The 27,986-nt window shown below is 42.5% G+C and overlaps 1 protein-coding gene across 3 annotated transcripts in view; it reads left to right on the top strand.

Moving 5' to 3' along the window:
* The window catches only part of SDK1 (sidekick cell adhesion molecule 1), a 430,085-nt gene that overhangs the window by 343,187 nt on the left and 58,912 nt on the right, over positions 1 to 27,986 (top strand). Inside the window, exons 24-31 of one of the 3 annotated variants that reach the window (XM_075515084.1) lie at positions 147 to 256; positions 2,554 to 2,704; positions 4,632 to 4,869; positions 10,769 to 10,884; positions 11,164 to 11,353; positions 13,362 to 13,460; positions 21,811 to 22,005; positions 26,111 to 26,312. In XM_075515084.1, coding sequence (XP_075371199.1) covers positions 147 to 256; positions 2,554 to 2,704; positions 4,632 to 4,869; positions 10,769 to 10,884; positions 11,164 to 11,353; positions 13,362 to 13,460; positions 21,811 to 22,005; positions 26,111 to 26,312 — 1,301 coding nt within the window. Of the gene's footprint in view, positions 1 to 146; positions 257 to 2,497; positions 2,705 to 4,631; positions 4,870 to 10,768; positions 10,885 to 11,163; positions 11,354 to 13,361; positions 13,461 to 21,810; positions 22,006 to 26,110; positions 26,313 to 27,986 lie in introns of those variants that run through there. The other 2 variants (XM_075515081.1, XM_075515083.1) reach the window with 2 other exon arrangements.

Genomic DNA, 27,986 nt, shown 5'->3' with positions numbered 1-27,986 from the left:
ATATATCTAAAAGCATTTGTCCTTCCACTGCTGTGATGACACACATTGCACAAGAGGTTATATATATTATTATTTTTATATATGTACATATATATATATATATATATAGTCTGCTTTGTATTCCTTCTTACCTTTCCCATGTACAGGTTGGTGTACTGGGTGATGAAGAAGAGTGGGTGAGTCTTCATGAGGTGGAGAATGAACCTGATGCCCAGATGCTGGAGGTACCAAACCTTACTCCTTACACTCATTACAGGTAAGAACAGCAGGTAATTAGCTGCAGCATGAAAAAAAATTAGTAAATAGCAGCATGGAACGGCTTTCCTGTTCAGAAAGAGCTGCCTGTGTGTTATAATCTGAACAAACAGGAAAAGGTTGGCTGTTCTCATAGTTTATACTTAAAGTTACTTGTCTGATATAGTTAATTGTAATTTACGTACAATACAGTTCGTAACATTAAAAAGGAAATCCAAGGGCACAGTGCAATGCTTTTATGAGTAACCGATAGCCTGTGACTTCCCTCATCTAAGGGGTGCCCCAGTGTAACATCAGTCAGTGACAAATCAATGTAGTTAAACCGGTGCAAACTTGTAATTACGTATTTACATCGGTTTAAGCATTGTTTTATTGATTTAGCTTAATTTGGTAACATCAGTTAGACGAAACCTTTGTTTATAAGAACTTACCAAGTTAAGCTTAATAGATATATGCAATGCTTAAACTGACTGGAGTGGATCTACATTACGGGTACACCCCAGTTAAACGAGATTGATTTTTAAATCAATTCAATTCAAGTGATGTGTTGCTTTAGCATAGACAAGATTTGAGAATTTGAGGTACTCAATCCTAATGAAAGGATACGTCCATGAAATAGCTTGCTAATGTAAAGGCTGCTTGCGAGGAGGTACAGTGGCGAGTGTTAAATCAGCCCACCAGAAACTTGTCCGTTTTGCCCTGGCTGAAGGGCCTTTTAGCTAGCCCAGGGGCTGCTGTGAGCTAGTGGTAGGTGCAACCAAGGAAGCTCATAGAATTTACAACTAATTCAGTCCGGCACACTAGTTTTCTTCCCTTAGAAGCCTAAGAACATACTGAATTTCTCACAAACTCTCCCCTGAAGTGTTTTACACCTCCTCCTCAGAGCTAAACATTTTACTAAAAGCTCTTTGAAAATTTTTGAAAGTGAGCAGAGCTTGCTGGTGCAGAGGTTTAGGAAAATTATCTTCAGGTTGAGGAGCTTTTGCTCTCACAAAGGTGGATGCTTGAAGCTGAAAAGGCAGAGGTGAATAGTAAAGTGCAGGTTGTACCAGAGTTCAATGCTCAGTGTCCATGCAAAATAAGAAAGACTTGCACACCCAGCAGCTGCAGGTATGCTGGTCGGCACTGGCACCTTTCACACCTTCACACAGTTCTCCTCTGATTTTTTTTTTTTTTCATCAGGTTTTGTAGACTAAAGCAGCTCCTTGAATTTTGCCTGGGTTTTTTCCCTCGTGCGTACACAGACACGAGCTTTTTTGGGGGGGGTTGTTTCAGCACAGAGCAATTTTATATAATTTTTTGAAACCTAGAAAGTTGTTGCCAAATGGATTTGTGGTCCTCTGGTCGGCTTTAGTCATCGCCCACTGAGGAAATACATCTCGAGAGCTAATTATCAGACCGCATCTTCAGCAGCCAGCTTCTTTTCTGTATTTTGTGCCAATGTTTGAGAGTGAAATCGAGGACAGTATTTGTTTAATGCGTTTCTTTTAATGCATTTTCTAGGGAAATCAGAGCAGATAAATAAACACTGCAATGTTGACTAGCTCACCCTTTTTCCAAGCTCAGTCATTAGGTCCAAACATTAAGTGTTTAGCATGAAACAGGTCATGTATTTATGTGCAAGCGCTGGATACCTCTAATTGCTTGTGATGGGTGAGAGTAGCTGAAACGTACAGCACGTCATAATTATTTAGTGCTTCCTGAAAAAAAGATTTCTCTCAATCTTTTGTGACCCAATAGGAATTTCTGTTGTAGAAGAGATGGTTTCAAGCAGAGAGGGTATTTTTTAAAGACACATATCCATATTAAATAACTTAATCTTTCTTCTGCAGGAAGGCTGAAAATGCAGCACTGGGATAAATCAGCTTCTTTCAACCAGTAATTGAGGGGAAATGTTATCGCTAGTATATTTTTTATATTGACAGAGAATGAGAATATCCGAAGTTTGATATTTTAATACCTTTCTGAATGTACAAGCATCGCAAGAGAAAATCACTTACTGCTAGCATAAGCTCATCAGGCTTGGTATAATTAACATAAATTTCTCACACAAATACCTAAGTTTCTAATAGACCCTAAGCTAATCTCATTTTCATTTTTTTAATACCTGAGAGGATCTGAAAGCAGCTACCATAAAGCATTCAGCAGTGAATACAAAGGGGGCACCTACATGCAACAACCTTTGTGGAACATTTAGAAAGACCTAATTTGTATTTTTCCATCTTTTTCCTGTTCTGGAAAGAGAGGTACCATTCGCTGAGCTGTTACAGCCTGCGCTGCATCTCTCCCCCGCTCCAGGTTCCGCATGCGGCAGGTGAACGTGGTGGGCGCCAGCCCGCTCAGCCAGCCCTCCCGTGTCATCCAGACGCTGCAGGCTCCGCCAGACGTTGCCCCCGGGAGCGTCACCGTGCGCACGGCCAGCGAGACCAGCCTGTGGCTGCGATGGGTGGTGAGCTGGCGAGGAGGAACGGGGCGGAGGGGAGCCGCGGGTGCTGGCGCTTGGGATGCGGCTGCTTCCCCGGGGAGTCAGGCCGGCCCCCAGGAATGTTTTTTCCTGGCGTTCGGTAGAAGGAGTAACAGCAAAATTATTTCCTTTTTCAGAATAGTCGGAAATCTGAGACTTACTTTAAGTGCCGTATTAATCACTTAAATTGCCTACTGCCGCTACTTCTGCCGCTTCATCGGGGGGAATATATGCCTGTGTGTAAAGCCTTGGCTTTTGAGACTCTCGAGTTCCACAGGCTGGGTCAATGTGTGGGACAGGAATATAACACTTGAGCCAATTTGCAGTTTCCTAGGGCTCAGCCGTTTGCTTTGTACAAAACAGTCCCCAGCAGGAGCACGCCGGCCATTGGCAGTCAGCCTGCAGGTACTGAACGGCTGTGGTTCAAAGGCAGCAAAGTTTGCGTGTTACACCCCATAGGAAGATTATATTTATGTGAAAGGTTGTGGAGTTATGTGATAAAACGTAGAAAGAAATGATTAATTGTGAAGATGCAGTGATCGATGGCATTGTTGTGCCCCTTTGACCGTCTCGGTTACCTGCAGAGTTGCCACATTGGGATTTACTTGGCAATTAACCTGCTCCAGAATGGTTTTTCTTCTCCCCTGTTAGGCAAAATTTTCCACTGGGGTTACTGTGGTGTGAAGTTGATGAAGCACAGGTTTCCTTTTGCCCAAATGTTAGCTTTTCCATGCATAAACTCATTATGGCTGGAAGTCAAAATCAGGCTAGAAACAAGAGGGTTTTTCTCCCATCAGAAAGGGATAATTCCAGTTTCTCAGTGGGACACAGCACTTAATTCTGAACCTTGAAAGACCAAAACATCAAACTTGAAGGTGCCACCTCGGTATCCATAGACAAGCCATTGCAGTTCAATTGATAGGACCCGCATAACTCCCTCATGGCTTTGCCGCGTGAATAACTTGCCCGTGTTGTTAAACCTTCGGTACTGTATCCCGACTTACATATCTTGCATCAAAATTAACTCAAGGTTGTTTTAAGAGACTTTAAAACATTTTTAAGATTGTGTTTCCTTGCTGTGCTACCTGGAAGCCTGGTTTTCACGAGTCAAACTGTGCAGGGTTCAGGAGGAGCAACAGCCACAGCTACAAATGACCTGACATACCTTTTTCATGCTTAATAACACCAGTATTTGAAAGTGTTTAATCTCTTTTTTCCAAGACCTGCAGGTGAATCTGTGTCCCCCTGGGAGGTGGGAATTCCTTCCTTCCTACAGAATAAGGGTCACGTTTCTAGCCCTGCTTGCCTGCGGGATACAGTCTCCTAAGCTGCGAAATGTTAATGTGTATCAAACTTTCCCAGTGATTCAGAATGGAATCTCAGCCATCCGTGGCATCACGTAGTTAGTTTTACAGGGAAAAACGCTAAACTTCATGAAGTAGGCTAATTATTTCATATTCTAATCTCAGAAATTGCTTGGGGAGTTAGAATACCAGGATAAATCTCTGCTGATAAATGAGTAGGCAAGAGAGTCAGTAAAAAAAGCAAAAAATGTACGATAAATGAATTTGTCACATGCTTCAGCAATTTATCATTCATTTCCATAATTAATCACAAAGCTCTGAAATACATTGCATTCGTATCATCTCTGTTGATACACCCACAGCAATGACATAGTTCCGGGAGCATATCTATTTGGTTCAAAATTAAGGTAAAAATTAAAAGAAAATTTCAAGCAACACAGAAATTCAGAGATCGTGAAACATAAATAAAACTGAAAATCAACCTCTCGACCTTTTGTTGCGTTCCTATGGCCTTATATGAGTTCAGACAGCCTTGGTATATAGTTTGGAAAGCCCTGGCCGTTTGTTCTGTATAGGAATACCGTGCTTTTCTTTGTGTCGTTTGCCAGCCCCTCCCTGACACGCGGTATAACGGCAATCCAGAGTCAGTGGGGTACAGGATAAAGTTCTGGCGTGTGGATCTGCAATCTCCCACCTTGATGAAGGTCATTAATGACCGACTGGAAAGAGAGTACACGATCGAAGATCTGGAGGAGTGGACAGAGTATGACCTGCAGATCCAGGCTTTCAATGCCATCGGGGCAGGCCCATGGAGCGAAGTAGTGAGAGGTCGTACGCGGGAGTCCGGTAAGTCAAAGCACCGTGTCTGCTGTGAAGGACACAGCTGAGAACTTCAGCATTTTCTGCCCTTTTGTTCAGCTTTTTTTTTTTTTTTTTGCTTGTTGATCCATTAAATCTCAAATGAAAGAAAAAAACCACAATCTCTAGATGCACTGAAGCCAAAAAGATGTACAGACATTTGGGGGAGTTTTTTGTTTATTTTATTCCTACCCTGCTTTCATGCATAAACCTGCAGGTTATTTATTTAGAGCAAACAAAAGAACCTCTCCTCATTCTTGCCCCCGTTTGGCAGCAGCGCGGACAACACGACGAGCAGCTTGCATACAGCCTTCTCTAGCTGAGCAGGTCTCTCATGCTTCCTCTCCCTCCCTGGTACCCCATTGCCCCTCACTCTCCCCCTTTCCCTCTCTGCTTCTAGGCTGGGGTAGATTTTCTCGCAGTCGTGGTTATCTGAAATTTTATTTCAAGCACCAAATATTTCTAAAAGGGTACGAGTTATTTTAGAGAGCTGATTACCCATATAGAAATAAAATCACTATCTGAGCTTTTGATGGCACGTTTTCAAAACTGCCTTCTAAAATTGTGTGTACAAGGCTATATAGACATAACCTGCATATAGACATAACCTGCGTATAGACCTAGAGCACAAGTACTGTATTGTCTGGCCGAATTGTCCATACTAGCACAGAGACTTCAAATATCAGAAGGAAACTCTCAATCTCAGGCAACAGTAAATTATTGTTAGCTTAGTAGCAACAGTAAAGACAGATCTTGAAAAGCTGCTCTCTAGCTGTTAAATTCCACCAAACCTATTTCCAAACCTATTTCCAAACCTACCCTACATGCACCTGATAAATTAAAATTTATGTTGCAAGTGAATAACAAAACGGATGACATATATGGTTTAAAAGTTTCATAATAAAAGCTCTTTGTGACCTGTATTCATGCAAGGTTCAACACTGATATTTTTTTCTTTTTTTTTTTTTTCCTATTTTTCTTCATTAAAAATGGTTTGAAATTTAGTTCTCTGCGTACGTATAGACACACACATATGCATGGCTGTGCACTCCGTACCATGCAGCGTTACTTGGTGTGAAGCGTGAACGTGCAGGATTTGGTCTGCTGGTTCAGATAACTGTCCTTTGAACTAGCTCAGGAGAAGGCTAAACTAAGTCATCCCCCTCCATTAAAGTGTTGCTTTTTGGGAAGCAGTAATTGGAAAGCTATTGCCAGAGGTATTTTAAACAAGGTGTGCTTGTGCTGGAGTTAGAGATAGCATGACCCAGACAAAATAGTTTTGAAGTGTTCTGTATCATAATAAAAAGATACCGCATTCTCCACTTTCTCCTTTCCGCTGCTCTTCAAACACTTCTTTTGAAATGTAGTAAATACTGAGATTAAGTGATTTCATAAAACCTTAGGATTATAGTGCTCTTGCTCAGCATCTAAAGATCAGAGGTTATGTGTGTATTTGGCATTTTCTCTTGCAGTATTAAAAGAAGGTTGACTTGAAACTGATTGTAGGAGGCACACAGAAACCAGGATCAAAATAACACAAAGCTGTGATCTAGGCCATAAGGACTCATTTGGGTTTTTTTTTTTTCCACGTGTTTTCTTTGATACTAACATCTGATTTCTTGAATAGAGCAAGTCAGGTCTCAGACTTTTGGCTGTATCTTCTTAGATTTAGAATATACAAGAAGCGCTGGCATAGCGGCAAGCTGTGTGAGAGAACTTTAGGGAATCTGCAATTAACCTGCATGCACAGTCAAATGGGGTTAAAATGCAAATAAAAGATATCTAAAGCCAGAGAGAGAGGTCAAAGCATTTTTAGGTCTACCTTCTCAACTATGAGAAAAATTCTATTTAACTCTTATGTTTTCAAAGTACTTTAAAAGCAGATGTCCTAAATATTTCTTTTTCCATTTTGGAGATACAGAGACTTAGGGAAGTTGGTTTTGTCTGGTGCTGCAGATTGTAAACATCCCTCACAGCTGGCCAGAGGTGGCTGGGCCAGGATCTCGCGGTGGTTCACTGGCAGAACTGACGGGTCTGTGTTTTACACCGTCTAAGGAGCCCAAGAAGTTAGAGCCTGGGCACTAAATCAGCTCGTGGTATCTAACGACAGTATGGCCACGGGAGTCCAAAATCTTCATTAAAAATAAAGCTGTGCTTGAACGCTTCTGTTTCTCCTAGGATGTACGATCCTATCACTAACAGCTGAGCACGCATGCTAACAATAAAGGAGCATGCCTTTACAGGTATTCTCTGGTTTCTGAATCTCTTGAATATAAAACATCTTGAAACCAAAGAAACTTTGAGAGAATAACTAATGCCGTGGGGTTTGGTAACCCAGGCTTAGAAAACAGTTGGGAAACCCTAAAATGAAAACCTGGGATAAGGTTTCAAGCAGCTGAAGATGGAGGGAGATGAATTAGGATTTTTAAACAGGACAGGTTTTATCAATCCAAAAATGTTTTTATAATGTTAGAAATTAAATAACTCATTAAATTTTACAGTGTAAAATAACTGCAGAGTAACAAGCTCAGTTTCCACTCAATAAATGGAAAATTATAGTAGGTATGATATACAGAAAGCAAGAAAATGTGAAGACCTCTAATGTATTAGAACAACTCTGACAGGGCTACTTCCTTATAAATATAAACCCCCTTATTTTCAAACAATTCATCTCAAATACAGCTAACCCAGTGCCTGAATAGTTTTGAGCTCCTAATATTCAGCTACGTGAATGTGTGTATTTATCTTACAAAATCAGCTACTATACAAGCATGGCCACATATCTCTGGCAAGGATCAATCTCTCGCTGTTTCAGAGGCTGACCTTCAGGAAGCAGTTACTGTGGTGTGATAAAGCATAGCTTGGTAATTCAGATGTGGTCCAATGTCACTGCGGGGATTTGTCAGTTCATACAAGCTGACAATTTGGCCTGCGGTACCTAATTTTATAGGCAAAATGGTTGTGTGCTGCAGCTATGTTATTTTTGCCGTGAACCTTGATCTAAATTTGCACTTCTTAATTGATGGCAGATGTACAATATGCCAGCTTAATTTTTACTTTCAAAAAACAGTGATGGATGCTCAACTAAAATGAGCTGCAAAAGTGGAGGGAACCACTGCATCCCACTATCTAGCTTTCTTAGAAAGCCAGAATACAGGCTAGCTTATTAAAAGCTGCTTTTGGCCCGGTTAGAGACATAAAACAGCATCATTTGCTATATATCAAATATGGCTATGTCAGATGCAGAAGGAGGCTGCATGATCTTAGATGCCAACACCGATAACCTTAAAAACTTGAGTTCTTATTGAAGTTCCAGTGCAAAGTGCCAGTAACTCTATAATTTCCTACGTTTGATCTTCTGAAGTACATCGTGCAGCTGGCAGTTTGCTGGATTAGCTCATCGTTTAGTTTCAGTATTTCCGGTTCATTTCGTTAAAGCTCTGAGATTTTTTTGGACACTCTTGCTTGGCTTCTGTACTGTTCCTGCGGGTTACTAATGAGACCTTGGCTTTGGAGCTTATAACAAAATCTTCAGTGCAAGAGTTAAGGAAACCAGCATTAAAGAAGGGAGCTTGCAGAGGAAAGAGGGATCTATATGCCTCATTCAAGCCACTAATTAGTCTTAGCAAATGATAATTTCTTTGAATCAGGATATCCTGAGAGAGGAGAGGGGTCGGAGAAATGAAGGTTACGTTTCAATTCATTCTTAAAGGGTCGATCAAAGCCTGTTACTTGATAAAAGGCTGGCAACAGTAAGATCCAGGATACGACTTGCAGGTCCTGAATTCGTACGTCCATATCGGAACAAAATTCTCAAGGCTAATATGAGAACTGGAGAATTAAAGCGCACTCAATGAACACAAGTATTTTAACCATTTAGGCATTGGGCTTAGATTCCTTTCCGGCGAGAGGGGACGTTTAGCTGCTCTGGCTGTCACTGGGAATTAAGAGGAGTCTGGGCTAATAAATCTTCAGACAGAGCATTCTCTCCTTTGTTAGCTTTCGCGTCCCCCTGCCAGCAGCACGGTCGTACGCACGCCTCAAAGCAAGCATGCGCACGGGGCCAGCCCGGGCACAGCCTCCACCTTTTGTGAATTCGGGAAATCTCGTGGCTGCTGATCAAAGAGAAAAAGAAATATTTGTAAAATAAAGAAACTTTTTCTCTCTTGAAAGGCTTCAAACCAGATAAAATAAAAATAAATGTGGCTGGAAAGGGCTTCTTTCCTCTACGCATTCTGGTTTCCTGCGACCCACCTCTACCCTTTCTCTCTCCAGAGGTGATTCATGTGGGAGTAGCTCTTTGTGAAGATCTACAGATAAAGTTATGGCAGCTATCCAAAGACATTCATGGCTCCTGGCAATCTATTTTCCTTTAACGTAATTATATCCTTGTGGGGGATAAATCTAGGAGAAGATTTAAAAAAAAAAAAAAGAAAAAGGCACTTCAGGGTTGAAGCAGAAAAAAAATTGGATTTTAGTTTGCTGCAGTGTTGTGTGATGGTGCTCTGTTTCTCATGTCCCAAATAATTGGTAACAGGGAAATTGTTTCAGAAATGACTATGTCTGCGGTTAACCTTGAGTGCACAAGGGTGGAGGGCGGTGCGTTTTTTTTTTTCAATTTATATTAATTCTGGTGTCATACTCATTATGGCGTTCATGTTGCTAGGAGCTTCAGGAGCTCGCCTTCAAAACAGCAGATCTGTTCTTTCTTTCGGACAGCCAGGAAAGCATTACTTTTGGCAGAGATTTGTGCTCCTTTTTGTGATATATTCAGGACCTAATCAAGCCTTACTGTCCCTAAGTGCTTGTGTAACATAACTCGGTGAAATGTTCTCTTGAGGGCTGGCAGGTGTATCATGCTTTAGACAAGATTGTACCCTTCAGATGTTGGAAATGCCACAGGAAAAAAAAAAAAAAACCACAAAAGGGCAGCGTAAAATGTGAACTCTTAAAAGTAGCCTCAGCTTCTGCTTGCGTAACACGACATGCTATTAAGCTTGCCTACAAAAGCTTGCAGTTGTGTGGTTGTTCTGCAGCGGTTAGGGTTTTAATGGCATGAGAAAATGCAAGTTTGCTCTTCTCTCGAGTCAGAGAAAATTACAGTGTTCCTGTGCCATCAGTTCTAATGATGTTTCTAGTTTCATAAGAGCCAATTTTGCAACATAAATGAAATAGGCATATCTTTCATTTACACCATATCAGTCCCTGAAAATACACCTTGCGTTAATGTATCCGTCTATAATTGATGTATTGCAAATGTTGAGCACTATCACATAATCAAAAGGCTTAGAGGTTAAAGAACTTCTTACTGAACTGGGAGTGCAATCCAGTCGTTGAAATTATTGCTAACTCTAGACAAGATGCTATAATTTCCTTTCAGATAATATAGGAAGCCAGGGTGGCGTAAAACTTCTTGTTAGAACAGATCATACCATAAGATAAACTCCCGTTCATAAAGATTTCTAGCTTTTGGCATAGGGAAATAAAATGTATGGGAAAGAAATACTAGGAGATAGACTTCTGTAGAAGTCCAGCAATTTAAACTCGATTGTAATTACTGCAAATACAGAGACCCTGAAATTTATTCATGTCTGTCTATATTTACTGTCTATCTGTAGAGACTGATTGCTATTAAATGCTCAGATCTTTACAAACGTTGTGACTTCTGAGATGAAGTGGCAAGAAATTGCGAAGCAGGCTGAAATATAAAGATGATGTAGAATGAATACAGGAGAAGAAGGGATTCTCTAGAACCTATTCCAGTCCTTTTGGATTTGAATACTCTTCTATGGGATCCTGGAGCAATCCCAAGCAGACAGGGAGATGGAGCAAAGTCATCTGGTATGTCTTACCTATTTCTGCTTTTGGCTATGCCGTGTGATTCCAGTTCCCTCTGCTCCTCCCGAGAATGTCTCTGCTGAAGCCGTAAGTTCAACCCAGATCCTTCTGACATGGACCGCAGTCCCTGAGTCCGAGCAGAATGGTCTTGTCCTGGGTTACAAGGTATGCAACTGGAGTTTCATGCTTACTTAATTTTTAATGCATTACCTGGGTATGTTTTTGCATTTGTTATTTATTATTCACCTGCTGGATATTTATATTATTCACAAATTAGCTGGAGAAGATGTAGGACGTGTGCTGTTTCTTAAAGGGGTGACCGGTGAATATAATCTCATTTTATATTTTGTGGAGGAAAGGAGGAATCTAAAATGTGTACCCCTCTTTTCAGTCCTCATGTAACAATCTTTTTCTTTCTGTATTTCATATACCTTTATTCTGCAGATACTGTTCAAAGCAAAAGATTTAGACTCTGAACCAAAGAGCCAAATAGTAAGAGGTAACCACACTCAGTCTTTCCTGCTGTCTGGCTTGCGAAAATACGTGCTCTATGAGATCCAGGTATTGGCATTCACTCGTATCGGAGATGGAGTCCCCAGCTCTCCTGCAGTTATAGAAAGAACCAAGGATGACGGTAAGTTTAAACATTACCGCAATAAGTATCTTATTTGATCCAACCTTTTAACACTGCTTTCTTTTAGTGATGCAAGTGTAGACAACAGCCCAAACTAAGGCTATTTGTTTTTTGTTTGTTTGGGTTTTTTTTCAACTTTGAACCTAAAGGACTTGGTCCCTACCTAGTATAGCTCAGCACTATTCCATTGGTCATGGGCTGAGGATTTGACAAAAACACAGAAAAACCAGAGTCCCCCGATTTCCCTGCAGCAGATGATAAGGAAAAAAAACTTCTAAAATTGTACTCTGAAGCTCGGTGTAGACAATTTCTATAGAAGACAATTTTTAGAGCTTAATTATAAAATCCTATTGAAGTTCAATCATGCTCTAAAGAAAAAAAAAAAAAGAGTAGAGTGCTGCAATTGAAAGCAATAAACAAATCAAATCTGGGTCTGATTGGACTGAAGGAAAGATATGGAATTTGCAACTTCAGTAATCCATTCTCAGTTTTTTCCCAAAAGAATAAGGCATTGCCCCTGGAAGATGACCACACCAGCTTCCTTTTGCAACTGCCTCCAGCGCTCCCCGTGAGCCCAGGGGCTCCCGAGTGCCGTCTGATGGGTTGAAGGAGCCCAAGCGAGCCCCTCGCCCGGTGCTGGCTGGACACGTCGCTGTGGTGGGAGCGTTCCTGCTGACGGGGTTCTACAGATATTTAGTTCAACTCTTAAAATACTTTTGGCGTTGCAGACGCTAAAGTTACTTTTAGTTTCATTACCTTTTCAGTATTAAATGAAGGTTAATATCAGTGTGAGAGGCTTCTGTTTATTACTCCCAATGAAGATGAACAACAAAAAAGTCTCTTTTCATCAAAACCTCTTCAATAGTAATGGAATAAACATTGGTTTCTACAAGCAACTTCATTAAGGTAATTTGGTTGGGCTGAAAACACATTCAGACTTCTGGCTTAACAAGAGGTTGTCTATGGAGTGCAGGGAAGGAGCAAGAGCGTACGGGGCCAGGAACAGGGACAGCAGCTCCCCGACGTCGTCTTAGCCATTTTCTCAGCGCACTGCCTGTGTGGGGACTTGGCTTTTCTTTGAAAGGAAACAAAGAGAAATTACTGTTAGCAGAACTCTGCAGGGAGAGAAAAAGCACTCACTGAAATGTACATATCAGACTATAATGAGAAATATTTAAAACTGTTTGCTTTTGATAACCCCATTATAGCAGTTCCCTCCTTAAGTGCATGTTGGCAAATGATACAAATTGTTCTTCCATCTCCATACCCCCGACATAAATATGTTGTGTCTCCTCTGGGCTCAACTTAATTAAAAGTATCATCAGGGGTAATGCAGGTGGAATTTGTGCTGAAGGGGAAATTTTGCGGATGCTAATGTATGAATGAGCATCTCCTCACCTTGTGAACCTGGGATGGTCAGTGCAGCCACCAGCCGTCTGTGTTAATGTGCATCTCACCTGCCTCGGGTTCTCCTGCTCAGACCTAAGTGTTTAAAATGCACATGTAAAATCAGAAGGCTGTTCAAAGCTGGTGCTGATGACACAGAGAGGAGATATTAACCCATTCCAACAGGTATGAAGCCGACGAAGCTGACACGTAACTCCGTAACGGCAGCTCGGTGACTTGCTTCATAGTATGTAAGCAGTTACCCAGCGGGGATGCGGCCGGCTCGCAGGGACTCCCCGCTGCGCTGCTGGAGATAACTCTTGCGGAGGTCAGAGCTCCTTTGTCAGAGCATCCTGCCAAACGCGATTCACAGGTGCGGTAAAACACTGTAGGGTGCACTGGTTCCCTGTTGTGTTTGGTGTCCGTGAGTGCTGGAGGTATTTGGCCGTGGACAGGATTCCTCAGAATAAACTTATATGATGTATGTACGTAGGCGCTCCTAACCATCTACTTAGTAATGGTGAGATACAGCTTGAGGTGCCTTCTGTGTAAGGCGAGCAGAGAACTTGTAATTCCTCTGACATGCAACGCTTGCTAGCACGATCTCTGTTTTTCTTTCCAGCCCCCGGGCCGCCTGTGAGGCTGGTGTTCCCCGAGGTGAGGCTGACATCCGTACGGATTGTTTGGCAGCCGCCGGAGGAGCCCAATGGAATTATTCTGGGTGAGAGAGGGAGCAGCAAACCCAGGGCTGGGAGGAGAGGGCTGGAGACCAGAGTGAGCTCTGGCTGTTGGGTTTTCCTTCCCCTTGCTTGTTGGATTAGAAACCACACGTAAGCAAATCCGTGGCTAAAGAAAAGAAAATATGTCGGTGTCAGCTGAGAGACACGGTGCCCTGCGGTGAGGAGGAAAAGTCTGCCCGGCTCCGTGGCGCGTGGTTTCCTGAGTCAGAATTACGTGTCATTCATGGCACGGTGTTTGAGTTGTCATCTCTCTGCCCACCTGCATTTGGGTTTGTAACCCGTTGGGCTGGCTGTTGGGCAGCCTGCCTGCTGAGCTGCAGCGGGGGAGAGCGGGATTTTCCCCTCCTTCCCCCCCGCATTTGCCTTTTCTGGGCACGCCCAACATTTCAGTCTCCTATGTGCTTCTGGTTTATTGCTTCCTTTGGATAATAGTGTCTGTCAGGTCACGAGGAGTTAACTCACATTTGGCTTTTCATCAAGGGAAATAGGGGCAGCAAGGGTTTAACTCACATTTGGCTTTTCATCAAGGGAAATAGGGGCAGCAAGGGACGACAGAAACGCATGAAAAACCTTCTTGCCTTCCTGCTCTCGTAACACTTAGGTTGCCTTTGCAATGTGTGCACCAGCAGCTACTTGTACTTAAAACGTGAAGGCTTTTACAATGTAAGAATCCATTCTTCCCTCTAAAATTAAAGTAGCTAATAGTTACCCAGCAATTTTGTGTTCTCTGCTGATGTTAAACACGTTTTATGGTAGTTCTAGCCAGTGAGCAAGGGTTTGTCTCTCAATTGTGAAAAAAAGAGAAATGAAAGCTTTTTGGTTTTGTTTAGTTCTCAGTCTGCCAGGCGTTTCTGCTTCTAATTTCACTGCCATCATTCAGGCTTGCCTGTAGTCTTTTAGCAATATTTCCTAAAGCCTTCACTGCTGGGTGGAGGGTGCCTACTTCAAATCCTACTGCGTTGGTGGCATCCCTTTAAATAAAGGACCAGTCTTGCATTGCGTTTAAATCTTGAGTCAAGAACTCAAAGTGTTTGCTCAGGTGTGTAGTCTCCCAAAGTGCCCAGGGGATGATCCCGACACCTGAAGATGCAGGGAAATCATCAAACGGGACCCGAAGGCAGATGCTGCAGGGATTTTCTGAGCACGAGAAAGAGTCCGTGTGAAGCTTGGCAGCAGTTAGCTGTCAGAGACAGATCCACGCAGGGTTTCTCTGCAGCTCAAGTAAGCTTGGCTTCCAGGTTGTCTTGTGGGTTTGATTTGTTGCTTTTTTTAAGTAACTGTGTGTCCTAGAAGCTTGCTCTCCGTAGAGATTGGGATTTGAATCACAGGATGTGGCTAAGGAGAACAAAAAAATCATTTGATAGAAATGATGAGAGAGTACAAAAGAGATTTTGCTCTCCCGACTGTGTTTCAATGTCTCACGTTGCTGCACTTTGTCAGCCTTGTTTGCTGAAGTTGCAATCCTGGTGGAGTAGGAACTCTCTTTTATTTTGCCTTTGCACAGCGCTTTTGTGCAACGCATCCCCTTCTCAGTTGGTTCTTACTCATTGCCACTACGTCGACGATAAAACCATACAAATGCAGGGTTGGAGGGAAAGGGGAAGGGTATCCCTTAAAGGCTGCTTGGCATGCCTAGCATGTAGACTGTTGTTTCTGGTCTTGCACGCTCCCTTCCCAGTAACACGTCCCAGGATACTTGATGCTGTCCTGACTTGACTTTTTTGCAACACTGATGTTGTAACTAAGTAGGTCTATGACCCACTATTAATTCCTACTCTTTTTCTGCAACACTTCTAGGTCAGTCAGTCCCTCTTTTATACATACAGTAAGCTTTTGCTTTGTAAGCGTGATAATTCGTAGGTGCCTTTATTTAATTTCATCTTACTGATTCCAGACCATCTCTCCTCATTATCAAGATCAATTTAAACTACACTCTTGTCCTCTAAAGGGCTCACAACCACTCACAATTTGGTTTTATTTTTGAAGTTTGCAAGTAGATTGGCAATTCATTAATTCATTCATAAATTCTTTAAAATAAGCCAGGTCATTAATGAAAATTTTGAACAGAACCAGACTCATGATTTATTCTCATGACACCTTACTTGATATGCTCTCCCAGTTTGTTAGCAAACTACTGATAACAACATTTTAACTTTTTTTTTTTAAAGTGTTCAAGTCAAAATGTGTAGTATTTTTCTTAGATTCTGTTTCTCTTGTTTGCTTTTGATGGGGCCGTGTGCAACCATATTAAAGCCTTACTTAAAGTCAATGTGGATCATATCTACTCTTCCCACCTGGCCAATTACACTGTCAAAATGGAAAATAGATTATTTGACATTTATTATTTGCTCCAGACAAATACATATTGGCTGTTCCTTGGCACTTTATTATCCTCATGGATGCTTATATATTGACTCATATTTTTTTTCCAGCACCTTTCTGGGTATTGAACTTTAGCTTGATTTGTCCATAATTCCTCTGGTTTTTCTTTCCCCATTTTAAAAGATAGGATACCCTGTTTGCCCTTCTGTAATATTCTGGCATGCCACCTGTCCTCCACAAGTTCTTGAAGATAATCGCTAATTATTTGGAGATGGCTCCAGGTAGTTATATGAGCACTGCGGGGCAAATTTCATCAGGCCTTTCTGACTTGATTACATCTACCTTAACTAAATATTCGTTAACCCGTTCTCTCTTCTAGCCTATCTCCCTACTTATATTGTTGTCGGGTTTAATTTGTGGTAAGTATCTAGTCAGCATCAACTTTTTGTGTGTGTGAAGCAACGGAATGAAGCAGCGGAGGTATCAGCCTTCCGTTCTTTTCTGTCTCACCTGTCTTGTGCTCGTCTTTTTTTCCCAGCGGTTGACCTGTCTCTCGAATTTCTAATGTATTTATAAAATCTTTCTCATTGCCTTTGATGCCCTTTAAGTTCTAACTCACTTTGCACTTTAGCCCTTCTGATTTTGTCCCTACATGCTTGTGCTGTCTATTTATACCCTCCCTTAGACACGTGTCCTGTTTCACCTTTTGTCCAATTCAGGTTTGATTTTCAGGTCATTAGTGAGCTCTGAATGCAAACATATTGGCCTCTTCACATCTTTTGTCTGCATTGGGATAGTTGCACCTTTTTTTTTTTTTTTGGTCTCTTTTAAAACCGTCGGCTATCCTGAATTCCTTTTTCCTTTAGAATTCCTTCCCAGGGGGACGTTACCTGCCAGTTCCCGCAGCCCACCTCTTTGAAGTCCATTGTCTTTATTTAACAGTTCTCGCTCTTTTATTTTTTCCGATAGTAGAAGCATTGAGGTTCATGGAGGAAGTAGTTAGCTGCCAATGTCAGAGAGAAAAAGTAAAAATTACTCATGCTGGGTACTTCTGTGATCTTTTCTAAGAAGTGAGGAGTGCTTCAAAAAAAGAGATAGAAAATAATGGGCAGCATTCTAAATAAAGGTTGCAACTCTATTTTTTTCCTGTACACCTTTTAAATCTCATTACTGTAATGAACTTTCAACACACCATTGTAACCACCACAGTCAAGTGCACTGAAGTAGAGTTGTTGGAAAAAATAAGTTAACATAATTTTGCACGGTGCCCTTCTATTCACTACTGGGGTTGGCAAGAAAAAATAGTTGCTTTGCAAGAGCAACTTATATTCAGAGCCTTTGAACTAATGTTCCTGCTCTCCTAGCTTTGTCCTCTGAGTATACAAGCACCTTTGCAGCTAACATTTTTGTAATCTATATCAAAACATGTTCTAGCATTTCAGAGAGAGATTAGCAGGATGAAATACTGGCAGGCACCAAGAGGGAAAACCACTTGTTTGTTTGTTTAACTATTTTACCGTGGAAGACTGCTAGATATTTCCATTTCTCCTTTTGGGAATGTTACGCTAACCATCTGAGGCTTCACTCGGTCTTCTTTGCTGCACTCAGTTCAGCTAGCACCCAACATAGTTCCTTCAAATACTGTTAAAGGAAAACGATGCCTTAATGTGCATAAGTGCACGTCCAGCTATGAGCTTCCTCCAAAAACAAGAGCTCAGCCCGCATCCTTCCAGGCCCTGGTTAGTATTCCTCATGGTATCCTTGTATTTAGTGTTTACCTGAAGCTTATTGCAAAAGAGTGTAAGAACTCCAGCGAGAATTAGAACCAAAATTGGATGTAATCCATGTTTGCAAATTCATATTTTGATCCTAGACTGCATTTGCACACCCGCCGGCCCTTAAACTGATAAGCAGTAAAATCAACAAACCGGATTGCTGCTCCGCTAGGCAGACCGTAACCTCCCAATATCGTTTGGCTTTCCCTGAGTTCTGTGACAAATTAATAAGTGTTTGTATCTCTGCTGCACCATGGCCTGCATGAACGGGTGCTGTCAGTTCTGAAGGGCTTTGTATGGTGATGAGCTTGAAAGCTTTTTTATATTCATGGTCTGTTGTCATCTTCCTGCCTGTTTGCTTTGGGGAATCCACTGGTTGTGTTACAATGACCTAACGTTTAACAGGCAGTTCAGACCGTTGCCGTTTATTGAGTCCAGAAAGCGTAGCTCATGAAACTGCTTGCAGTTGTGCAAAAAATACTTAAAAGATGCTAATGCAAAAATAAGCCTAATTTCAATGAGTAAATAAACTCCTGCAGAGTTGATCTTTCAGGGCCTTTTTTATGCTGTTTTGGCCTGGTGAAGCACAGAACTACCGATAGCAGAAGAGATTTGGGATCTAATGTTATATGGGGGGAAAAACAAAAAAAAGAAAAATTAAGAAAACAATACGAATTCTTCTTATTGACCATCCAGATACTTCATGTTCTGTAAGATATTCCTTTCCCAGAAACGTTTGCTCTGATCACCTTTTAAAGATTTTACTTTCATCCATAACCTTTGATTTTTATTTTTTTTTATCTAAGGTATCTGCATCATCTTATTGTTGTAATCTAGTAAGGGAAGGAAGCTGCCTTCTTCCTCTACTGCAGCAATTGCAGTTATTGCCTCTTATAGCCCTTGAGCGTACATTAATTTCTCTTTGAACACTTTCCATTTACCTCTATTGATTCGCCTTGTTTGACTTCACTTAACATTTCCTGTCTTCTCCCATCCCTTGTTGCTGAAATTCATCAACTTAATAATTTTATCTTTTTGATCTTGCGTTAGCCCTAATTATTATCCAAGCTGTGGTTTAAATACCGCATCTTCTGTATCACTCAGGAAAAAAAGAAAAACGATGCTTTTTATGCCAGGACGTATCCTGGCTGTCCCAAACTGTCCAACAGGAGAAGGTGATGGAGACCAAATTAAGATACTGGGTATCTCTCGGGTGGTTTGTAGGTAGCAATAAGACCGAGCTGAGTTCAGATGCAGAGGTTGGACGTGTACCTTTGAATCACACCAAGGGAAGTGTTGAGTTTCTGAGGAAATATGTAAAGGTGATGGCTCTGGTTGTGTAAACTCTGCCTGAGATATCCAGGAAAATAGATATTTACCCAGACTGTCAGCCAACACGGCAGATGTAGGAGACGACAGTAAGAGCTGATACTGTTTTTCACAGGGATGCATTGAAAGGGAGTTTGCAGAGCCTGTCAGAGAGACAGGCTGTGACAAGTGATTTCTTCTTTCTCATGGCTAAATTAGCTTTTACACTAGCCAAGGAACTACTCTTGTGTAAGTTATTATTATGGCCTAGATATGCATGTGTTCCTTTGCCTAATCTGAACATGTTTGTAATTGGCTTTCCAGCATGAGCACCGCCATTTAGCAGTAAATAGTTATCTTTCTATTCCCTCCTTACATTTTAACTACACTTTCTATTTTACAAAGGTTTAGAAAAGAGAGGAAATTGCTCGACAAGGATGTGTCCCAGATATCATACTTATCTTTTAATAACTAGATAAATCAACTTTTCTGTTCTTTTAATATTCTGTGTTTCCCTCCAGGTCTTATTCTTTACGTCTTATGTCCCTTTATCAAACTCCTTTAGCCATCTTAGTTGCTTCTTCCTTCATCTTTCCTGCTGCTGTAAAAATTTCCCCAGTGCTTTGCTTTGACTGTTTTCCTCCCTTATTGAGATCCTGCACCGGGGTTTTCACTCCCGCGTTCTTCACATCTGTATAAACAAAAAAAGATCGTAGTGTATCCATTCCTTCTCCCCATTGCTAGCTCTCTTTCTGTAGACTTTAAAAAAGACCAAAATACTACAGTACTAAAGATACAGAAATACTTTGGTGAAATATATTGGACCAGTAATGGGAGAGCTGGTGCCATGGATAAAAGGAGGTAGTTTGCAGGTGGAAAAATGAAATGTTCAAAGTGTAAGACCCTAAGACTTTGCTGGGATCTAAGCATGCTCGGGAGCTCTGCAAAATCAGGCCACTTTGTATCTAGTAGTCTAATGCTATCCACCCAGCTGTGAAAACATTGCTGTAGGAATATGCCCGACCCCCCAGCTGCCGCGGTGTGTGAGGGTACCCCAGGCCGCACGAGCTGCGCCCGCTCGGGTGCTGGGGCCTTTCGCTGCTGATGCCCATTTTCAAACGTGGGTGCCCGGAGTGCATTAAGGCGCGTCAGTGAATCGGCTCCGTGCCCAAACCTCTTTGTAACCGCAGCCTGGGGGAGCTTGGGCTGAAGTCACGGTGCTCGGAAAAGCCAAGTCGCTCTTCAAGGTGTTGGTGCAATCAAATTTGGTCCATGAGAGGCAGCTGTGGCTGTTGCCCCACATCCCCTAGCAGCTGCCAAAGAAAAAAGGACAAGGAAACGCTGGTGCGTTGTCAACAGCACTGTGAGAGTCAGCACACCAAAATTAATACCATCTGTATCCCAATTAAATTCCACTGTTCGTGACAGCGTGCACCACACGCAAGTATGGCGTTCATTCAAGAGAGTGCAGGAACTCCGTTTGTGCCTTCTCTGTGAGTGGGCATGTGGCAATTGTTGCATATTCACAGTGGGAATTAAATGTCATTGATTTTGTCTGATAGCCACAGGTAAGTCAAAAACCTCAGTTTTCATGCACCGACCTTCACGAATGAAGCAGGCCAGGTTTGGCTCCCCTTGTTCTTGTTACAGCCAAAATGTGGTGGGAGTTCAAACTCTAGCTGAGATAACGATTCCAAGAGAAAGAGATGGTCTCAGGTGCTGCAGACCCCTTTGCCATTCGGAAGATGAGCAGAGAGTTGGCAGAATCATGTCATGACTGTTTTGTTTTCAGCTGGTTTGATTTGGATTTGTTGGCTGCCCTCTGCCCCGTGTAACTCCATGAAGCGTTTAATCATACAACTGTATTCAGCTCGGGCAATAAAGCCCCACACCAGTTCTGGTATTAATTGATTTTGGAAGTCAGCAGCTGGACTGAAAGTTACCGTCGAGCTCCAGAAGTGAGAGCCTGATTCAATTGCTGGGTTTACAGAATGGATTTGAACATTTGGCAGATCCTCTTTGGGGGACAGTTGTTGCTAGTGGTGCGTGAGAAGTCTGGAAGCCCTCCTTTGCGCAGTTGGATCATTAATAACACAGGCTAAACTGTGAACTCCTAATTGTCAGGCAGGTTGGAACGGGGGTTATCACTTACAGGCATCAACAAAATTGATTATTAAGTGCCGCATGGTTGAAGCAGGACCTCACAGCTTGCAGGCTTCTTCCTTGGGCTGTGGGCAAGGGCAGCAATGTTGAATGACAGAAGGAGGATGCTTTTATTGGCAGTTCTGGCACTCACTGTACAGTTACAGGGGAGTGGGAGAGCTGAGAAAAAGGCAAGTGCCAAAAGCAGGAGCAAGCCTTTACTCGAGCGGTACAAAGGCTGCACGGTTTGGGCAATCCAGCTCCTCTGCAGCTGAAGAACCTTTAGTCTGAGCCAATGCTGAAACCGTGAGAGGGCAGGACAGCGCGCGAGCGTGCGTGCATACACATGCGGATGTGTGCTTGGGTGGAAAGCTGAAACAGAGAGTGTTGTCTTGAGCTGGCTCAACCAGGTGACGTGAATTGCACCGACTCTCTTTATTCCTCTGACTTTCCAAAAAGGTACCGGTATGCTCAGGAAGGATTAAACTGGTTTTGTATCTTGTTGGTATAAAGGATGGAAAGAGAAACGAGTTTCATGGCAGATAATATTGAGTAGACCCTTGTGCGTGCCCCTGTGTGTGATTTCCCTCATAAGGTACGGCGCCTGACTGGGGGAGAGCTGCCATATAGCAGAGTTTTATAACACTAAAGGAAGTCAATTACTTTGTTCTGGTCTCAGATAAACAAGTAATTATGATAAACTAATAGTTTTGGTGCTCTTTTGTCCCTGCTAGAAAAAAAATCCTAACCCTTTTTCTCTCCCTTGTTGATGCTGTGATTTCAGGGTATCAGATTGCTTACCGACTGGCCAGCAGCAGCCCAAATAAGTTCACGACGGTGGAGGTTGGCTCAACAGTCAGGCAGTTTACTGCTACAGATCTCACCCCTGAGTCAGCATACATCTTTCGGACATCTGCCAAGACCAGGCAGGGCTGGGGGGAGCCTCTGGAAGCCACAGTGATCACAACAGAAAAAAGAGGTAATGCTTGCAGCCACAGGTCGAGGTACTTTCTGTTGCATGCCTTGGAGCCTGTGCTGCACTTAGGGGAATTTTAATAACAGGCTACAGCCTGTACACCTCCTCCTTCTCACCCCATAAACCTGCCCCAAACCATAGCAACATCATGATTTGAGAAACCTGGTGAGCAAGACAGACTTTTATGAGACACAGTTCTTCTAACCTGCCGGGCTGTTGGAGATTGATTTTTCTATCAGCTGCTATATTGGCCATATGCAGCCTCCTTCTGCAGTCAGATCTTTTTTTCAGCTCTGTCGTTTTCTAGAAAGATTGCAATCTTAAGAAAGTAAGTGATGGATGAATTATATTGATTAGGGAACGCAAAATGAGAGGCGGTGATGTTGCAGGATTTCTCCACAGCTCCTCCATTGTACCTCAGTCCTGACCTAATGTGTTAGTAATTACTCTGGCCTTTCGCTGCCGCACACTCGAGCAGAGTGTTTGCATCTGGATCGCCCAGAATTTTTCTGCTTCTTGCATCAGCCATAAAAAGGTTATTCGCATTCTGAATCTCCAATCAAATTCTGTTCTGTAGGGAACCTACTTGAAGAAAGCAGGAGTTACATGCGTATAAATGAAACCAGGTGCTTAGATACCAAACGTATCAAAATACGAAAGACATATAAGGTATTACAGAGTCTGCTCTGCATCATTGCTTGTTTCTAATGCTTTGGCTCAAGTAACTGCTCAATTCTTCAGTCTTAGAACAGATCTCTAGAGCTGCCAGTTAGAAAAATCATATTTGCTCCTTGTGCATGAAGATTTTATTTTTTTTTTAATTCAGAGCTAAAAGATAATATATTGGTAGACAACAGGAGTGTGGGTTTTCCTCTGGTCTTGTAGCATATGCCATGTTCCACTGCAAAGCATGTATTCTAGTCTCTTGAGCTGGCAAACTCGAAACTAGCCAGGGTAACTCTACCAGCACCGCTCCCTTGTGCGTCACTGGATTTTGTGCCACACGCCGGTCTGACCCATTGTGCTGTCTGGATATCGATCTTTAAGAAAACTTCTCCCTCAAAAATTAGAACCATGCAGCTTCTGTGATTTATACAAATCACAGCTCAGAGAGAAGCACACTTCAGCAGGTAACTAGGGCAGACCTCCATGGACATCTTTCAACTATTGTTAGCACTTCTGCATGTGCTTGTGTGCCTGGCCTTGGCTCTTGCCCAAGTCTTGCACTATAATACAACCAATTATATTTACTTTTAGTTCTTAAAATGTGCCTCCTAAGCAATCTCTTGTTTTAAGTCCTTTCTACACCCTGTAAATCATTTAGTGCGAGAGTAAGGATCTCCCATGGTATTTGCTCACAATGTCTTCCTTATGATTTTCCTGTAACACTTCTAAGAAGGCAGGACATTGGCCTGATGTTCAACCACCAGCAGCGAGGACCTGTGGGGTGCATTTCAACTACTTCTGGCCTGTCTGGTTGGTGTTAAAATTCCCACTGGCATAGCTCTCCAGGTCATGTGCACCCTTCCCGGTGCATAACAGTGCAATCCTCAGAGAAAGGACCTCTAGAGCTGTATTAGGAAACTTAAAGTGCCTCTACTAAAGACACTGTCCATCAAAGAGATTTATTAGCTCAAGGTTTCTTCCACCCCTGTCTGATTGCTGTCAAAGTGGAAGTTTAAAGTGCAACATGTGGAAGTTTCAAAAAAACCCACCGTGCCCAATAAAGGGAATACTCAAAGCTCGGAGCCTCTCCTTTTCGATAAAAAGTGCTCAGATTTCCCAGACCGTGCACAAGCTGTTGCTGGATACACAATAGCTCAAGGCAGAACTCCCAGCTCCGCTGCGGGAACACTGATCCCTCGTTGCTATCAATGCTTTAGGGTTATCTTGAATAGGCAAGTCACAGCATAAAATGAACCCTTTCTCTTTTTGATGGATGGCTCTACTGTGTCTCTATGCGTGCTATGGAACCGAGTCCCAAGGCACTGAGAGTTAACTGAAGTGATCCCATATGTAACGTGTAGAGAGAGGAATGTGTAATCTCACATCAGCAAGATTGATATGAGGAGATGATAATTTATCCAGTGCGGCTATTCTGCTAACAAGTAAATAAACAAACAAACCAACCTGAAACTTGTATACATGACAATAAATATTCTAGAGTGAAGAGATATTTAATTTCCATTAATAAAAATGCATGTAATATCCTTGTAGTCCTTGATACTAAGGTAGGCAGGCTCAAAAATTCTCTTGAAAATTAGGAAAAATTGGTCACTCTTGTCCTTTTAAATTCCTTGGATAATCCCTATATAAATCTTTACATTTTACAATGATACCTGTGATCTGCAGATCCCAAGTTGGATTGTAGCTGTATTCTCCAGAGGTTGTTCTTTAGTGCTTTGAATCTACATAGTGGTACGATACCCTTCAGAATACTTCACACCAGTGATCGGGGCAAACCGAGTCAGGAGATGCGAATGTAGCAAGAAATTAAGAGGAGTCCGTTGAGTCATATGGCCTGGCCTTACATTCCTGCACAAACAGCTCACCTTAGCATTTGCTTGTGGCTAAACTCCCATAAATAAACTCTTTATTCTAATGGTTTTGTACAAACAGTCAGGAAGTATATCTTGCAACACAGGAGATTTGAAGATTTCCCGTTAGCAGCAGAAGGAAACCCAATCATGGGAGACTGACTGCAAGATCTGACCTGCCCAAAACTGCAAGCTGCTTAAAGCTTATCAGCAGAGAGTATTAAATCCCTGCACGACACTCGCTTCCTCTGATAGAATAACCCTGAGTACCTGTCTCAGCCTGTCAGCGTAAGGCATTGACCTTTTGCATTGTACTGCGGCTCGCAGGCTGCTGGCACCGAGGGCTTCCTCCGTCTAATGGCTTACAAATCTTTGGGCACTGATGTCAGCAAGAGCATGCTGGAGAGAAATGCCAGAACATATAGGAAATGGTTTTAGGGGATGGCAGGGAAATGAAGTGCTCGCCATACAGAGCTGTGAGGAATTGGGCAGGCGGAGGTGTGTCTATGGAAACAAGTGCTGATGAAATTGAATTGAATTGCTTCTCAAAAGCAAGTCACTGCGGTGTCTCCAATCAATTTCTGCTTTATTACATGCCACACATTTTAATCAGAATCAATAATCTTCATGATAAACAATTAAACAATTATTCCTCACTCTATAGAGTTTCTCTATTGAAATCGATGGAGTGCAGAGACACAGTGACGGGAAAGGAGATCTATATTGAAACAGTTGGGCACTGGCATGCTTACACCTGCATTACCATTCCCTGCCTCATCTAAAAGGTGTACGGTTAATTACTCTGGAGAGATCTCTCAGCATTGGCACCGGCGGGGTTGACTTTGCAGGTTCAAGGTTAGCAGGTACGAAGGGAAGAACTGGGGAGGTGTGGAAGTGAACCGCAGCAGGTACTCAAGCCCCAGCTCTGCACTAGCTCCAAGCTGGGGTTTGGAAACAGCAGCAGGAGCTGCTGATGATTCCCAGTTCCTTGCCAGAGAGAACTGGTGCAGGAATTAAGGCTTGGCTTAAGTCACGCGCTTGGACTCTGCTACACACCAGCCTGTTCCAGCTCATCCCTTCCTCTTCTTCGTGTCTCGACTGGGGAGCAGCTGGTGGAAGAGGATGCTATGTAGCACAGAGAGAACATAGTCCCATGTACCAAGTAGGAAGCACAGGTTAAAAAGTGAACTAGTTTGCAGGCAAATTCTGTCAAAAGAGCAATTGCAGCTGGAAGCACAACTGAGTTTCATTAAAGACTTCCTTGGTTTGCTTGGCTGCTCTTTCTAGTGATTCTTCCTTAACCTGCCAGGCTAAGACCCTGCCAAGTTTGAGGTCTGTTGCTAGGAAAATGTATATTCAATCGTGACCTTTTATGCAGGGAGATAAGAATCAGTTTTACTGCTCTTTGCAGTAGAAGGTTAAGGAATGGGATGGCTCGTATACTTCATGGGGCAAACCCAAAAGTTCAATCTCCTGTGGCATTACCACTATGAAAATCCGATCAGGCTGTCACATTTTATGTTAGCTTGAATTTCCTCTCAAAGCAGTACCAAATTATGGTTTAATTGCAGAACGACCAGCACCTCCCAGGCAGCTGATGACCCCCCAGAGTGATGTGTCATCACGGAGTCTGCTGTTGAAGTGGATCCCTGGAAGTGACGGATCTTCACCAATACGGTATTTTACAGTACAAGTGCGAGAACTGCCAAATGGAGACTGGCAAACCTACTCCTCTTCCATCAGCCACGACGCAACGTCCTGCATTATTGAAAGGTACCATAGGATCCCAGGCTAACATAGAAATTCCCACACTTTCTACTTCTAACAGTTAGGAAGCCAAAGCAAGCATCGCTCAGCTTCACAGTTTTTTGGGGGGAGAGAGGTTAAGTGAGGTCACTGCTCCCATTTTAGAGGTGGCGTTCTGAACAGCAATTGAGAGATTTGCTGAAGGTCATGCAATAAATCTAATTAAAGTTGGACTGCAATGCATCTTTTTGAAGCCCTTCCTGAAAGCTCAGCACGGTAGATAACGCTACGCGGGCTAAACCATGTGTAGCTACACAATGCTCTGTAAAATACAACTAGTTAAAAATCCTTTCAGTAGTGACTGATGTTAAAATCCACTCTCAATGCTGCATTGCAATTATCTCTGTATAAGCTTTTCCAGAAGAAACGAGAAGCATTTTTATCTGTATTTTCCATACTGAAGTTTATAGATAGCATCAGAACGTTTAAACTTTGTTATTCAGGCTTCATTATATCCTCAGCGATGCTGTTGTAATTAAAGTCCTTGTAACATCTGCGAAAGCAATTGAATGTCTATGAGAAGGTACTTGTTTTGCTGTCCATTTCCTCTATTGGCCAGCTAGTACAAATCAGATTATTTCTAAAAGGCCGTGAGCTTTTGGAGAATCAAGTATTCAAAGCAGTCAGATACAGATTTTTCAGGTCTGTTATAAAAGCATCAGTGGCTGTGGTATATGGCAGCTCCCTGGTCATGTGCCAGAAGATAGATACATTGCTATCCTTTCGTCTAACTGGGCAGAAAAAAGAAAACTTGACAATTATAGGTACAAATATAGACCTGATTCATTGACCTTGGAGGTGTTATACCCACCCTGAATTATACCCAGTGTCTTTCCAGTCAAAACCTGTAAAATCAAGGAAACCGACTATGTCATTTAGACTTGACATTGGCATTACTGAGAACAAAAGACCAAGAAAGATGATTCAGATTATTCAAGTTGCTGTAGGTAAGTAACGCTGTCCTAATAGGGTGGAACTACTGAAAAGAGTTCCTCCCCGCCTCGCTAAAAGCATTTTCCTGTGCAAGTCCGGAAGAGTAGTGCACGCGCGATGCGAGAGTGCGGCCCGTCAGAATGCATTATCCCTTGATGTTTAATCATTCCTTACGAGTAACTTTACTTGGGTTTGTAGTCGGTGTTACATCTGCCAGCTGATGGCTAGACGCTACCAATTAATTAGCTAAATCCCCCGTAACTTACAGCTCTGCGTTTCTAGCCTCTGCATGTGACTCAAAAGGCAGCCTCCCCCACACCTTCTCCCTGCCACGCCGAGACAGAAGAATCTTTGCTGAGGTTATGTCAGCTGGAAATCGCTCTCTGCATATCTTAAAGCACTGCATAGATAAAAGAGCTGCAGGGAACCTGTTGTTACTGTCTTTATTAAATAATGCAGGTAATAGCATTAATTTGAAATTCAGTACGAATAAAACACACTGATCAAACGCTATGGTCTGGAGGATTAGTCCGAAGGCCGGCGCTCTGAATTCCAGTGCCTGCTGGCGCTGGCTGACCCTGGGCACGTTACCTGCCCCTCTCTACCTGTCATCCCCATCCGTGCACTGAGGATGAGCTGACCCACGGGTCTGTTTTGAGGCTATCTCAGGCAAAGCACGCTGAAAGCCAGGTTTCGCATAGCCGTGCA

Source organism: Mycteria americana, chromosome 12 (genome assembly GCF_035582795.1).
Source record: "Mycteria americana isolate JAX WOST 10 ecotype Jacksonville Zoo and Gardens chromosome 12, USCA_MyAme_1.0, whole genome shotgun sequence".
Taxonomy (NCBI): Eukaryota; Metazoa; Chordata; class Aves; order Ciconiiformes; family Ciconiidae; genus Mycteria; species Mycteria americana.
The sequence above is the reverse complement of the archived record's forward strand: the minus strand, read 5'-3'. Positions and strand labels throughout refer to the sequence as shown.